The sequence below is a fragment of the Sebastes fasciatus genome, chromosome 16 (assembly GCF_043250625.1).
Source record: "Sebastes fasciatus isolate fSebFas1 chromosome 16, fSebFas1.pri, whole genome shotgun sequence".
Classification (NCBI taxonomy): domain Eukaryota; kingdom Metazoa; phylum Chordata; class Actinopteri; order Perciformes; family Sebastidae; genus Sebastes; species Sebastes fasciatus.
In genome coordinates this window covers 21,924,506-21,941,366 of record NC_133810.1, presented here as the reverse complement: position 1 = coordinate 21,941,366, position 16,861 = coordinate 21,924,506, and the positions used below count along the sequence as shown (strand labels likewise).

General features: G+C 38.7%; 1 protein-coding gene across 5 annotated transcripts in view; it reads right to left on the bottom strand.

Moving 5' to 3' along the window:
* Positions 1–16,861, bottom strand: part of LOC141753433 (androgen receptor-like) — a 58,586-nt gene that overhangs the window by 30,646 nt on the left and 11,079 nt on the right. For 2 of the 5 annotated variants that reach the window (XM_074612091.1, XM_074612090.1), the window contains exons 3-7: positions 15,172–15,291; positions 8,536–8,814; positions 6,089–6,233; positions 1,059–1,189; positions 784–935 (exon numbers count right to left, since the gene is read on the bottom strand). In XM_074612091.1, coding sequence (XP_074468192.1) covers positions 784–935; positions 1,059–1,189; positions 6,089–6,233; positions 8,536–8,814; positions 15,172–15,291 — 827 coding nt within the window. Of the gene's footprint in view, positions 1–783; positions 936–1,058; positions 1,190–5,669; positions 6,234–8,535; positions 8,815–15,171; positions 15,292–16,861 lie in introns of all 5 variants that reach the window. The other 3 variants (XM_074612093.1, XM_074612092.1, XR_012590455.1) reach the window with 2 other exon arrangements.

The window sequence follows — 16,861 nt, the reverse complement described above, 5'->3', positions numbered from 1 at the left end:
TGAATGCTGCATTTTTCATGGGCTATTAAAAAAAAACAAAGCACCCGATGTGATTTAATTGCATGCATTGCCAAGAAATGTTTTAAGCAAATCAGTAGGATTACTCTTGCTTTAGACGTTTTTCCCTGCTTGTCTAATTCGGTCGAATGCAAATGTCTTTCACAAATTCCATACCTTTACCTTCTGTTGGGGAGAGAACACGTGTGCATGTAACAACAGTTAAAGAGGACCTATTATGCTTATTTTCAGGTGCATACTTGTATTTTGGGTTTCTACTAAAACATGTTTACATGATTTAATGTTAAAAAAAACGCTTTATTTTTCTCATCCCGGCTGTTCTGCAGCACCTCTTTTCACCCTCTGTCTGAAATGCTCTGTTTAAGCTCCTCCCCCCGCCTCCCGAAAAGCCCAGTCTGCTCTGATTGGTCCCAATCACTGTTGTGATTGGTCAACCAAACCAAACTCTTCAGATTCCGCTCCAGCTCCGCTCTAACTAGCTTTGTTTGAGGGCGTGCCAAACTAGCCGTTAGGCAGGTATTATGCAAATGTGTTACTTGGTGACATCACCACGTTACAGAATAAAAGGCAGGACTTCAAGCAAGGCATTTCAGGCAGTTCAGGAGCAGTGTTTCTGTGGGGGAGAGTAAATCCCTTTGGACTTCGGGCATTGTAACTTTGCAGACCTTTTACATGCACAAAAAACTATATAACACACTAAAGGAAAGGGGAAAAGCACAAAAGCATAATAGGTAACTTGAAATCATTAGAAGCAGTGCATCTCACCATCTGGAGAGAGTCCAGGAGTCGGGTGAGCTGGTAGAACCTCTGAGGACAGCTGGTCGCCATTCGATAGTTAATGAGGCGGTCGAGTTCGTTGATGTAGGTGAGACGCAATTCATCGAAGTACTTCTGACTCTTCAGACCCTCAACTGGCACTAGTGTAAAAACAGAAAAAAACTGTTTTGACTACCTGTCTCTCTCCTGCACACCTACTTCTGGGATAAAGTAGAGCAGTTTGTTTTGACATTTTGATGCTTGGTACACAGGACAGTGCTTACTAATGCTGAAGAGGAGCAAGGCCTTCATGCAGAGGAACTCTTCCTGAGTGATCTGCAGCAGCAGGAACTCCTGCGAAAGATGTCTCATCCGTATGCAGTGCTCATACATGGTGGAAATGTGCATCCGATGTCTGCAAAAAGGTCAGGATGAGAACGGTGAAACAATGGAAATGTTCAAATTGCAAGAGGCGAAGGAACAAATTGCTCTACACCTCGGACATTTATTCTGTAATGAATAACTGCTGAAGAGGAAAGGAATGTCAGAGGTTAGATCGGTATATCTATTAATGGTGTAATGGGGGCATTGACAGGGAATTATCTTTATAACAATACTGCTGTGTGACCTTTGAAATTTGGAGTAAGATGTTAAAAATGCAGAGCTCCGTTAAGCTAGAATCTCTACTTTATCGATTGGCTATAAAGTTAAGAAAAACATTTTAGTCATTCATATTGTAATATAATAAGAGATGATTGGATATTCCATGTTCATCATGCCTGAATAATCTTCAGTTATTTCAACACGCATGGGAGTGGGAGAACAGGCGTCATGATCAACATTTGCTATCTCTATGCAGTCTGATGAAATGATTCAGCCTTTCTTATGACTGACGAGAGAGACGCTTTGTAACATATTATTATTCTGTCGAGATAGAAATGAAATAGAGTTAAATAGAGCTGATTGTTCTCCATCCCTCTGCAAATGGATGCAGAGTTTCCGATATGTGGGTGTATAAATGTATAGCATAGACAGACCAGTGTATAATCCAATTGTTGCAAATTTTCTGGAAAAGTCCATCTAAGCCAACTTTGCAAGGATGGTGATGATGGAGATGGTTTGCCGTCGGGGGATGATGATGTTGCTGACACCAACCTCCAAGCACTGATCAGAACTACTGTATACTGAGCTGCTGCATCTGCTTTTCTGCCTTGAAATTTCATCAAGTCAATGTATAACGACTCATACAGCAGTCAGGTTAAAATGACAACCGACGCACCTAAAACAACCAAACTGTATGCAAAATGTAAGCCTGCTGGTTAGTTTAACATTTTGGGAATATGTTTATTAACTTTCTTGCCGAGAGTTAGATGAGAAGATTGATACCACTCACATGTCTGTCTGGCAAATATACGGCTAAGACCTAAGGCCTAAGGCTTAGCTTAGCGTAAAGACTGGAAACAGCTAGCCTGGCCAATGCAGAAGTGCCTTAAAATTGCATTATTTCTAATAGCCAGTAGGGGGCGACTCCTCTGGTTGTAAAAAGAAGTCTGATTGTATAGAAGTCTATAAGAAAATGACTCTACTTCTCACTTGACTTATTACCTCAGTAAACATTGTAAACATGAGTTTATGGTCTCAATTGCTAGTTTAAAATTAATTGAATCGTTTAAAGAAGATATGTCTTTCAAGAGCAGTAATAAATAGTCCTAATTTAAATGAAGGGAATAAAAGTCTAGTAGTGACTTAATGTTTCCACACTTCACTTCCACTGTCATTGATTTGGTGAAATATGGCACTGTTGCACAGGCATCTTCTAAGTATTTCCACTGGCACCACAACATGAGCTGCTCAGTCACAATCTTCTGAGATTCAAAAAGTCTGGAAAATCATTCCTGTTGCTTTTCATGCTATTTTCTTGCAAAGTGAAAAACATCACAACGAGTAAAATTAATTGTCCAGCATGCATTCGTTCAGATAAAGATGAAAATGCATGTTGTTGCATGTCAACCCTCTTTGCCTTCTTATGTTTCCTGTTGCTCTCTGTTCTCAACTATCCAATAAAGCCAAATGGCATGTTCTTAAGCACACTGAACATTGAGCCTCGTATGTCAATTCACAATAGAACCAACATGAAAACATCAACTCTTTTGTCTTAACCAGTGGGCAACCTCCAGGTCTGACAGGTGAAGCCAATGCAGAAGTGCCTTAAACTTGCATTCTTTCTAATAGCCAGCAGGGGGCGACTCTTCTGGTTGCAAAAAGAAGTCTGATTATATAGAAGTCTATGAGAAAATGACCCTACTTCTCACTTGATTTATTACCTCAGTAAACATTGTAAACATGAGTTTATGGTCTCAAACGCTAGTTTCAAGTCTTCTTCAATACAGCATGATGTTCATTTAGTAAATTATGGTCCCATTTAGAGTCAAATAGACCATAAAGCAGGGTATGCTTTAGGGCGTGGCAACCTTGTGATTGACAGGTTGCTACCACGGCGTTGTCCGGTCTGGAAGTCGTCCATGTTTTTATCTTAGAACTTTAACTCTTTCACAGTCTGTTTTCAGTTCATGAAAGTTAATTGTAAGATTCTAAAATGTCTTATTCAGCGTTTGGTTGTACTTAGCTCCACCTCTCGTGTCACTTCTGGTTGCAAAAAAACAAGATGGCAACGACCAAAAACCAAAATGCCCAACTCGAGGCTTCAAAACCGTAGTCCACAAACCAATGGGTGACGTTACGGTGACTACGTCCACTTATATTCAGTCTACGATCTAGCCTTTGGCAAGAAAACATATAAGAATATTTACCAAAAGGTCAAACTACTGCTTTAAATCAGTTATACCAACAGCTAAAAATGTCTACATAACAATCTGCTTCTGTATACAAACCTACACAACCATAGATTCAATATCTCTATCAACTGTCTTATGAGATAAAGTATCATGGCAGATATCTGTTCTTTAACCTGAAAATATATCTTTTTATAATAATTAAAGTAAACCAGAAACCATACGCCTGATGTAATTATGGCGGGGTTTTCTAAAGGTGAGGTATATAAGTACACCTGCACTTTTAGTTCAGTGAAAAAGCCCAACAATCTTTCAGTCACTCCTTAATTCAGTCCCCAATTATGATGACTGTACCGTTTTTTTTTTCAATTCAATGACCTACAGGAAATGCATTAGTATAAACATGAAGTAATAACCACAGCTTAAACTATAAAGTTCACTGATTGTTGCAGGAGTTAACCTAAACAGTGAGTAAATCTGGGCTTCATGATGTTGAAATTATTAAATGTTGATGCCACCTGCCAGGACTGACACATCCATACACTGCGTTTCCACAGTTTGTTAAAACCTTGCTGCATTATGATTGTGATGTCAAGGAGAGTAAAAACAGTAAAAAGGAAAAGAAAATGTCACACCAATGGACCTCCCTCATTTATTCAGTGAGACAGTTTCAGTTTAGTGGACCAAACAATAGCTAAAGAGCTGTCTAATAGCTAAATTCTACATATAATTAAATGTAAATAGCTCAATGAACTTTCTATTTTGTAAGTTGGGCTTTTGTGATTCACTTATGAATAGTGCTATCAATGTGAGACTATTAACTATTCAAGCATTTAGCTATTTCTCCTATTTCCTAACACTTGGCTACGTGGATAATTTGAACTACTACTTTATTTAAAGCTTTATTTATTCAGTGCAGGTTTGCTGAGCAAGATCCTGCCTCACACTCACTCACACAGTTACACAATCATAACTGGGAGCTGCCCAGTCTGACCATTACTGTCCGTCTGTCACTGACTAGCTTCAAATGAGCAGTTTAGTTTTTTTTGCTCATTTACTTCCCTGCCAGTTCAAGATCGAGCCAGCTACTAACCTTTTAATTATATTCATAAATACAAATTCTTATTGGGAGATACTACAACATACTGCTACTGTAGTTTGCATAAAAACAGAATATAGCAAGAGACAGGTGGTATATGGTATAGGATTACATAAATTTTCTCTAAATGTGACAGACCTATCTAACTTTATCATGATGGGTTTTTCTGCCTTTTAATTAGGGCTGTCAAAGTTAACGTGATAATAATGCATTAACGCAAATACGATTTACACTACTTTCTTTAATGCATTAACACAACTTGCGATTTTAAGGTTGTAGTTGGCTCAGTTTTAAAGCTAAGATGAAGATACTGGCATCATATGAAACTAGACCTGTGGAATCCATTGGTAAAACAACTGTCATACTAGTTTGTCGGGAAGGAGGTTAAATGATGCTCCAAACTTACGGTAAATTTTGGCGAGGAAAAACTGTCATGGCCATTTTCAAAGGGGTCCCTTGACCTCTGAACTCAAGATATGTGAATGAAAATGGATTCTATGGGTACCCACGAGTCTCCCCTTTACAGACATGCCCATATTATGATAATCCCGTACAGTTTTGGGCAAGTCATAGTCAAGTCAGCACACTGACACACTGACAACTTTTGTTGCCTGTTGCAGTGCCTGTGAGGGTTTCTGGACAATATTATCAGTGTTTTGTGTTGTTAATTGATTTCCAGTAATAATATATACATACATCTGCATAACGCAAGCATATTTGCCCACTCCCATGTTGATAAGAGTATAAAATACTTGACCAATCTCCTTTTAAGGTACATTTTGAACAGATCAAAAATGTGCGATTAACTATGGACAATCATGTGATAAATAGTGATTACATATTCTAATCGATTGACAGCCCTATTAAAAAATCCTTCATACTGTATATCATCAGTTTGCACTAGACACTGATACATTAGTTTTGAAAGAAATAATCATTGATTTAGATTTTTTTTTTTTAGATCAACTTATATTTTCTACTTCCACAAATCTATGGAAGTAAACATTTGATGGGACCATTAATATTCCTCACGAACACTCACACAGACATAACCACTGTTGTCTGTCCTGAGTAATATTCAGACCTGAATCAGCTCCACCACGGCCGTGAGAGTTTGAATGCTGGAAACTAATGTTCCTCACTTTAATCTCACAGTAACAAAAGAACACCTAAGGAGCAAATTGGATGAACATGGTCCTAAAAAGCCTGCAAAAATTTGTAGAGATGTCTTTGTGTTTGGAGAGATGGAGAGAGAATGAGATGAAGATGGAGAGAAACTGATGACTGTATTATGTACGATGGCACCAGCTTACTCACTGGGGATGATCTCTATATATGATGAGGAGCGCAGCGTGTCGGTCACCCCCTGATGAAATCATTTTAGAGAACACAATAGAACTCAAGAATTTAGAGCCGTACATACTCGTTGAACACGAGATCCGGGGCGAAGTAAAGCATCCTGCCGTTGACGTTCTTATAGGACCTCCATACCAGGGCGAACACCATTACCCCCATCCATGATTGTTGAATGACAGTCATTTGGTCGTCCACGTGAAGATTTCTAAAACCTAAGGATAAAGATTCAACATCATTAAATACAACACTGTGACATATTTTGTACTTGAAGAACCACTAATTCTTGTACATTTTACATTACCAGAACATTCTTATTAAATTGGTACTCCACCCAAAATCTTTTGAGTGTCAAACAACTCATTTTAAATACACTGATGGAACCGTTTTTAATTGGTTTGCCTCCTGCTGTATATCTCTGGCAGAGAGTTCTTTATCTCTACAGGTGATAATTTCTCCAAAAACGGTAAAATAACAGTTTTAGGGCCGTTATTTTTTAATCTATATATGATACGTCCTGGTAGTGTCATCAGGAGGCCCAACACCTCTTGTAATGACACAGGACAAACCGATGATCTTTTAATCAACCCCCTTAAAATGTATTGGTTTGTCTGAATTACAAATGATACATTGAGAATTATTTCTGTGTAATATAATAATTATTTTAAAAGACTGGTTGTCAGAACTAGCTATTTTAAAGTGATATTGTTTTAATGTTAGAAAATAATTTTGTAATAGGTATAAATAACTGAAATATGCTGTTTTTGTAAGAATTCAACACCCATGCTCTGGAAGCTCCAAGTTTACACAGGTGAGAAATATTGCCCTAATGACGACACAATTGTCTTATAATTGGCTACAAACCTGTGAATTGTGTTCTGTGAAATAACCTCCAAAGTTTAAGTACCAGGGGTCAGAATGTGAATCTGAAGAAAAGCTGTGAAACTGAAGAGCATTCAAGGGAAGTTAGAGACATGTACAAAAGAGGAAAAGGCTACAAATAATATCCATGTGTCTGGATATCCCAGGGATCGCTGTTGGATCAATAGCCAGGAAATGGACGCTGCATCATACTGTACCAGCAAGGCACTGCCTAGACAAGGCTGTCCCTCAAAACTCAGCATCCGACGGGAAGGAGACTTGTGAGGGAAGCCACCAACAATCACTCTGAAGGAGCTCAGTGACTGAGAGTGAAGTGAAGGTGCTCAACCATATCAAGAGCTTTGCATAAAAGTGGCCTGTATGGGAGGGTGGCTAGAAAAAAGCCATTACTCAAGAAAAAACATATCAAAGCACAAGTGACTCCGCTAAGGATGCTGTTCTGCTGCAGGATCTGCTGCAGTCCGCTAAAAAACTGAAGCTTGGGAGAAAGATCACCTTTGAGCAGTGGTTAAACAACAAAAAATGTTCCGCAAAGGCCAGATCTCAAACTGATCGAGAATCTGTGGCACTGTTTGAAAATGATGGTCCACAAGCGTCATCCAGCCAACCTGAACAACCTGGAGCACACCGGCCAGGAAGAATCACTTGCAAACAGTGTGCAAAGCCGGTAGATATTTACTCCCAATGACTTAAAGCTGTTATTGCAGCAAAAGGTGGCTCTACCGAGTACTAATGTGTAGGGGTTGAATACTCGTGCAAGTTTTTAATTTTCTTTAAAAGGTCTGCTGACAAACATATTTTTTTCTTTAATTTGTATCATTTTGGCTTTGAAAAATCACTGATAGAGTATATGGGTTTGCAAAAAATAAACTGAATGGAAAAATATGTGTAGGTATCATTTGTAATCCAAACAAAAAAAAAATCTTAACCGATAACCGACCCTTGTTAACCGATTATTAACCAATAACCGACAAGATTAGTGCCTCGCATGCAGCGGTTTACCAGCTGCAGTGATTTACGATAGCGATTGTCTGACAAACAGTGTGTGTTTTTGTGCTACGTGAGCAGCTGTAGCTCTGCTGGTAGCTTCGTGCTCACCGCCGCTCTGTCATTGCAGCGTAACTTTTGCGAGTGTCCGATAGGCCGTGTGTGTGTTGCGGCGGGGAGTGTGTGTTTGTCGGTGGCGTTATAAATGTGAAGGTGTAGCAGACAGTGTGTGTACAGTTTATTTGTCGGTGGATAAATTCTACGAGGCTACAACTCGCTCTGCCAAAGCGAGCCAGAGACTGGAGCCAACTTCCTGTATCTTGCAACGCCGGCTCAGTCTCTCTTAAGGTGGACCAGCTTTACTCCTTAAAGAGACGAGCCGCTCCTCTAAGTCTTTCTCAGCTTTTTAATTAATTATTAATATTTCTTTTAACTATTTAACCGATAGCGTTAATTGGTTAAAATGCTTAATGTCGGTTAGCAGTTAAACGGTTAATTATTAATATCCCTACCCAGCACCAAACGGCAGACAGACTAGCAGCAACTAGCTGGTGAACACAGCGAAGCATTTAGCAACTAAAGAGACCGACATTAAAAATCAGCACTGTCAACACAACACTGATTCAAAAACTTCAACTAGTGTCCTACCTGGCAATCCTTTTGCCCATTTGACCACTTTGACCAGTTGTCTCTCTCCCAACTCGTTGAGGCTGGTGAGCAGCGTGGCGGCTGAGTCTGGCTCGCCGTAGTCGTGGCCTGCATTCACCACCTCGGGTTCAATGGACTCCAGGATGTTGAGGAAGACCAGTTGGGAGTTGAAGTTCAGGCCTGATTTAGGAGAGATGTTCTGGATGACCTCTGAAGGGTCCTGAAAAGGAGGATCCTCTTCAGGGTTCTTCTGTTGTCCAATCTTCTTCAGTTTACGTGCTACAAACAAAAGCAGGCAATTAAGAATCAGTTCATTTATTATTTATTATGTTTAAGCTATTTCATCACACAACCAGTGTTGTGCAAGCCTGCTCTTCAATGTCCAACCTAATAATTTAAGTGTCAAATTATTTTGTATATTTTGACACATAATTTGCATGTGTCAAATTAAACTAAATTACATATTTGTCTGATTTTGACTGACAAATCCAGCTGTCCTTGCTCTAAAACAGGCGTTCTCAAAGCTTTGATGACTGAATGCCAATTTAGAGTCAACATGAGAAAATCAATGAATTACAACCTCTTAAATCACCATTGCTAGATAGCACATTCTGCACCTACACTATACATACTATGGGTAGCTGTTTTGTCTCTAGGACATTAGAGTGTCCTCAGATTTAAAAATAGGATGGGTAATCTTGAGAAACTAGCAAGAGTAAGGTAGATCTCAACCAAAGAACTGAGCCCAGTGTTGCCAACTCTTTTCCAATGATAGTAGCGAGCAGCACTAGCTCCAAAGGACCCTAAATCTAGCAAGAAAGTCGCCGGGTTGGCAACACTGCACGGGCCGAATGAAATGATTGCACAGGCTTATTACAGTCCCACAACAGCCACATATTTTTTTCCCCTTTTTTTGTCAGAGCATTTGATGTTTTGATTGCTGTCGGGATGTAATGAGAATTTCTATAAATGGAGCAACAAATGTATTTGAACAGTACTACCAACCCTACCTTTAATGTAATTCTACTTTCCAAATCATCTGCTAGAAATGTCTCATACTGCAACTGTGGGTTTTAAGTAACCTTTTCAGGGAAATCAATTTTACCCAACAATACTTGGACTGACCTACTAATAGCGTTGAAGATATTAAATCATATTCTATTTGAGAGAAAACTCTCTAAACAGATGAGCCTCATCTGGTGGAAAGGTCCGTGGTCATCATGTATGAGAACTCACTGGTGATGTAGATGTATAAATTATGTTTTCACCCATTATTAAATTATTTTCTGCCAAGAAGGTTTTGCAGAATGTAGAAAATATATCATTGTACTAGACCACTCACTAAATCATGCATATTTGCATTACATTTGTGTTTCCTTACACACTGCAAAGCATATAGGGATTAAGAGACAACAAAAGGCCAAAAATTACAAATGCTGTATGTTTAAAAAAAAAAAACCTTGCCCATCTTGAGCAATGACAAAGCTGCAATTTCCCCACAAATGCTGAAACTCGTGAGGCAGCTGCTCCATATGACAACCTGCACTTACAAACTAAATTGGAGGCAAGTCTTTGATTTGGTGGAGTAGACTGCCATGCAGAGTAAGTAGTAATACAACAAGAATGGCATTATTATGTTCAGCTAAACAGCAGCCAAATGCATTTGCTTCTATAACAGTCGGGTTTAAGACCTCCAACCATTCCCTGCAGTCAATAAGTGACTGTTTTATTTCCACAAGTTAAAGAGCTGTGAACAGTTAAGCTTCGGCTCAGCCTGTTATTTCAGGATGACAGCTGTGCTGGAGAGTGAGTGACGGACAGATTGACTATGTGCTAAGTGTATTGAAGCTTCACCCGATTCGACTGTTATCAGGCCATTAAATAGGCATTACCGGTCGTTATAAGCAACATAGATGTGGGTCAGTAGGGGCCTCCTACATTGTAAAAGTAAAACTGAATGAAGCGTTATGTTTTGAACACAAACAAAAAGGCTTCTTTAGGTTTAGACAACAAAACCACTTGGTTAAGTTAAGGGAAAAACAGTGTTTTGGCTTAAAATAACTACGTTTAAAAAGTTAAAGTGAAACTTAACGCTTGTGAACACAAACTTTCATAAGGGATGCGAACCCCTATCTCTTGGGTGAAAACCCTGTGTTTTGCATCCTATCCATCGACCTCCACCACACATGGAGTTTCACACTGTCTATTCTACAGCGTCTGACTTCTGCTCCTCTCGTAATTACTACGATCACTAGAGGTCACTATCATGTTCCTTTATTTCTTCTTTCGGTGATCTGCCATGTGAATAGATGATAAAACCTGATATTGGGTGTAGTAGGCCCCTATTGACCCACATCTTTGGTGCTTATAGCGACCGATAACACCTATTCAATAGCCTGACAACAGCCTAATCGGCTGGAAGAACAGATATTTCTGTTTTTCACCTACGTCTAACTTTGTTACAAGACAGATATACTCTTTAAAAAAGTGTCATTAATTAATTTAACAATCTGTTTTAGCTTTAAAAGGTAATAAAACTCAGAGAATCAACATATGAAGCGACGTATCATTTCTTTAATCAATTGTCACTGTTGACTGGCAGTAAAAACTGCATTGATTGTAATGCAATTGCCTCTTGCAGCTTCTGTGTGTAAGAATGTCTCATTAATACCGCAGCCTGGCTTTCCAGTTCAGTTGGATAAATATTGAATTGCCAGTTATAGACACAACTTAAGTCTCTCTCAAAAGCAGCGGGGTTGAAAGACAATTGTAGATTATATAAGAAGGATAATTGGCAAGTCTCACATCTCAATGTCTGATCCGATCACAAACATTTCAAATAAAAATGGTTAATTAAAAAATTCCTCTCCGGGATTCTCGATTGTGACACAGGCAGGCATCTGATCTTTGCAGAGCACAGGGTAAATAGTTTGGGTTGAGCTAACCTTAAGATCCCCATGCTTCAGTTGAAGCCAATGCAAACAGGAGGTTGACATCCAAACGACAGATTCGAGCACGGCCTTTGTTATACTCACTGATTACAATGAATTAGTCAAGATGTTGTCAACGATCTGCATACGTTGGCTGACCAGTACACTAAGCTGCGGCGTCAATATCAGACTGTTTCCAGCTAAAACTGACCTCCAGTGAATAAGCTGCAGACGTATCCGTTACAAGCCCATTTTCACTCGTATCAAATTGCACATGTAAAATTTATTGGACATTTCCCCTTCAATATACTCACATTTTTGGTCCACTTCCCCCTATGCCATTACCCGTCTCATCACCATTATAATCACCATCTTTATCCTAACTATCTTCTCAGGTTGCCAGGTGTGACTTGATTGCACAAAAAAACACAGTCAGGTCAGTTTAGCACTTTTTCCTCCTCTTGAAATGTCTTTTTGTAATGTGTGCCTTTGCAGATCCCACTTTACTCTCACTTTGGTGTCCAGGTTGGAGAAGTCATTACATCATTAGCTCACCGATGTAAGTCGTGTTTCTGGAAGGAAGAGTCTGACTCGAAGAGAGAGAGAAGTGACAGGTCTGATAAAACCCTTCCATAAAGTCCCTCTGTCACTTTCTTCTTCTTAAACTAGCCCTGTCTCCTTGATGTTATGGATATATTAATGTTAATACTTTGAATGCCAAGGCAAGGATAGTTTCTATCAAATAACCTGAATCAGGGCTGGAAATGCAACAAAAAAAACCCTGTTTAATTATCACTTCAAACTAAATATCAAAGGCCAGAATATTTACTTGGAATCACACATTGTAGTTTCTCTGAAAAATGCAAAACCACTTATTACTTAACTCCAGTGACATATTTATAAAAAGCCAGTCCCATTATCTCTAAATTATGGTTATACTTTGTTCAACTTGACACACAGACATAACCATTAACTAGGACCACACTGTTGATATTGTATTTTTCAGCCCCGAGTTATTGTTATTACATCAAAACTACTGTGCTGTACTGGATGGGGTTTTATGTGAGAAATGACTGTATATGAAGTAGAATTCTGAACAATATTCCCATAGAAAGAGGTTGAATTTCAGTATTATTTAAAGGTAATTAAAATAATATCCTAATACTACCTCATGATTTAAGGGTTATTACTCTATTATTACTCCACTGTTACTGTCTTTCATCAAAACACCCCCTTTTCCCCATTATTACTACATAATTGCAAATATTTTACACATTACATTTAAAGGAGACCTATTATGCTTTTGTGCTTTTTCCCTTTCCTTTAGTGTATTATATATTTTTTTGTGCATGTAAAAGGTCTGCAAAGTTACAAAGCCCAAAGTCCATAAATTCCCTCCTTTTCTTCCGTAACCTGGTGATGTCACCAAGTAACACATTTGCATAATACCTGCCTAGCGGCTAGTTTAGCACAGCCTCAAACTAAGTTAGTTAGAGCAGAGCTGGAGCGGAGTCTGAAGAGTTTGGTTCGATTGACCAATCACAAGCATGTAATCATGTTCTAGTAGAAACCCAAAATACAAGTATGCACCTGAAAATAGGCATAATAGGTCCTCTTTAACAGATAACATCAGACTGGCTGATTATTAACAGCCTGTTATTATGCTGAAGCTGAGACAATTATGTGATTAATCAATTCGTTGACTGACAGAAAATTAATTGCTAACTATTTTGATGATCATATCAGTGTCTCAGTCATGTCTAAAGAAAATATGCCAAAGATCGTCTGGTTCCAGCTTCGCCAATGTGAGGATTTGCAGCGGTTTTATATCATTGTAAACTCTTTGAGTGTTGATCGTTTTTAAATCGATTAATCAAAAAAATTTAAATAATTATTTGCAGTCCTGCCCTATATTACACATGTATTACCTTGTTATTGCAGAGATGCCCCTCTCCCTTACTTTGCATTAACTTCCCTAATACTACCTTAAAGTTTAATTTTCAATATTGCCAATATATTCTCAGTGCATATTGTCAAGATTTGACCTTGTTATTACCTCTGTAAATCATCATCCCATTATTATGGGCTTGAAGAGCTACAGTATGGTCATTCATTCACCGTTTCATGAAAATAACTTTATGAATAAGTAATATATTTAAACTTAAAATGGAATGATGCCAGGACAGTTCTACATCACTGCACTGCCTTTTTTCCATTAAGAAGTTGGAGGAGAATACCAGCGTGCATCAATCATTAACTAACTCTGACTCAAAGCGGTTATGGACGCATGTCAAAGTGTTCACTTTGGTTTAAAGACACAATTTGTTCTAGAAGTCTCATGGAAGTCACAGGTTGAGGTTGTGAACTATAAAAAGGATTTTATTATGATAAAAAATCTGTGAGATATATTTGTATTTCAACATAAGAAGTATGTAAGTGCAGATGTTCAGTGAGCTTCCTTCAGGTTGAAACAGCTATCATCATGGTTTGGCAACGGCAGCCTCCCTGCTCGGCTTCTATTTGCAAATGTAATTAACATTCCAGGAATAATAGGGAATTCAAATTATAAAAATGAAACCTTTGAGCAACTTACAATAATTATGCTTTTCAATCTTGAACAGATGCCAAACTCAACAAACGCAATATTCTGAGATTTCATCTTCTTCTTCAGACCTTCCAAACTACAAAGACTGAAACAAATAACAAATCTTAATGACAAAGTTTATTATTTAATTGATATAACTGCAAATATATTAGCAAATTTGTAATAAATCAATCAAAATCAAATGAGACAAACCAGAAACCTCTTTTTCTTACAGTATTTTATGACTCTGCTGTTTTATTTAAATATTTTGAGTAAAAACCCTCTGGGATAATAAGTCTAATTTTTCTGCCTCCACTTCTACAAATGATTGTCATAAATTTTCCTGTGAAATGCCGCGAGTGAATTACATGTCCAGGATGAGAACGTATAAGTGAAAGGAGCCTCTTTTTAGCCACAACTAGAAAAGGTGTGCCTTTTTACTTACAATCGCAGCATTAGATCACATTTTCCCTCCATGGGTTTGTCAGTGACTGGTGGCAAAATTACCAGCATGTCTGCTGCTTTAATTCACATGTCTCATGTCAGCTTTGTGCCTCCAGTACAATTTTCACCGTTAACAGAATGAGAAAATGGAAGAGAGTGAAAATTGAACACAAGACTAAAATTAGTCTACTACATGTCAATCTTTACAGCCTGATATGACGAGCAGGTCTGGGTAACGGTAAGGAGAAGTGAATGGAATAGGTCTAAATTGCATGGCAGCTCAGTCAGGGGCTTGATTATCAGTAACATCCCCTATTGTGATGATGCTGCAATTGAAGAGAGCCAGCTAAGATGTGCAGTGCAGAGAGAATAAAGTACTTGGTCTTGGGAAACCATTAATAGTTTCACTTTTAGGGACTCTCACTTTTTCTAGTGTGTTTTGTTCATCCACTATGTAGTGCACAGGGTTTGTTATAGTCCATACTGCACAGATGTATATTTAAATGCATATTCCTACTGTACACATCCTATGTCTGAAGTGAAATACAACTGATAACATATATTGCTAATAAAATCGTCAGAGGTTAATAACACTATAATAAACCGAAACAATAAAATAAAAAATAAACGATAATTGTTTCTTCTAAAGGCAGATTTTAGTACATTAATCCATCCTACCTCCGAGAGTCATCCCAGCTTCGAAACACCTCTTCAGCCGACAAGACGGACAGTTCTTTCTTCTTAGCTTATCAATGGTGCAGTCGTTTTTGCTTGCGCACAGGTATTTCTGTTTGCCTGCTTGGACAAAGAAACAGAGGTTGTAGATAAACAATCTGTTGAATGATAGAAAAACACTGGATGTACAGAATCTGTATTCCAACTGAAATAAAAAAAAAACAGGCGCTTGGGAACGTTTTCGCCGCGCCCTCGCGCCGCGAAAACGTTCCCAAGCGCCTATTTTTCGGGCCGTGAAAGTTGAAAATAGTTCAACCTTTGGAACGCTGCAGCGTGCATCACATGTCATGTGACAAGGAACAAACAATCAAAGCCGGCAGATATCTTTTCTTTCTTCCGTAAATATCAATCTATGGTAAATATATGGAGAAGTTAATTACTTAATTGCAGAGCTACCCAGAGCTTTATGATCTGCCCCACAGACTATTTTACCTGCTTCACCCTGTCCGACCGAGGACGTCACAACATCCGGTTGAAAGGTCAGTCACATTGACACAGAAATCAAGTGTAAAGCTCCTGTGAAGGATTTACGGTGCGGGGAAAAGCATTTATCTTTGTTTTGATTGTGTTTAGTTTAGTCAGTCGGGCTTCCTGCTAAATTACCGCAACTTCATCATCATTGTCATCGCAGCACGCAGGTTGTGGTTGCTAAGAAACGGCAGGCATGACAGGGGCGTAACCTCCCAAGCACCTTGGAAAGAAAAAAAAAACGCCACAGTTGGCACGTTTTTCTGCTCTATGCGCCTCGCGTTTTTACATATATATCCTGAAAGTAATGCATGAGACAGGTAATTTAAAAAAAATCATGTGCCTCTGTGTCCTCCGGTGCTCCTAATGGCACCTACAAGATTTCACAGACCAGAGGAAAACAAGCAGTAAGAGCCGAGCTATAGTCTGCCATCTCTAAGCAGCTGACTGTTCAGATGTAAAATGAGAACGTTTGTGACCTGGTAGCCATGTAGAGATCAATTGAGGAAATACCAAGCACCGCCCACCAGTCAAGGCAAACTTTCTCATTTTACAGCTAAACAGTACAATACAAGATGTTTCTGAAAACATTTGAGGCGAGAAATAGGCATTACAGTAACAGAATATTGAGTCATATTTGATCAGCGCTGCCTAGTTTGACCGTTTCATCGGAGTTCGTGAATGAGTGACAGCTGCCTCTGTTGAATGAACAGCCAATTGGAACGCTCTCTGAAATGACCTGTGATTGGCCACAGTCTCCCACACATGCTAGATTTTATAAAAAGCCTGAAAACAGAGCCATGAGGAGGTGTAGAAGTCTAGTTTTCACTCAGAAAACTTGAATTACAATATGCTGAAAGGTTATTATGGAATTTTTGCCCAATGATGCCGAAAATATTCTGCCTACTGCTGCTTTAATTTAAACTGTACTATTAACTATTTGGGTAGCGTACAGTTCATAGTTTGTATTAAGGTAATATTAGCACTCATTCTGTGGTTGCTTAGCAGCAATCTAAAAAAAATCATCATGATCGTCTAATCAGGCCAAAAAAAAGGAAGTCGGTGCGCCTCGTGTTTTTCACCTGCAAAACACGCTCTGTGTGATTACTCTAGCTGTTGAATACTGGCATCAAAGTGGGAAAAACTCAGGACTCGAGGGACATCA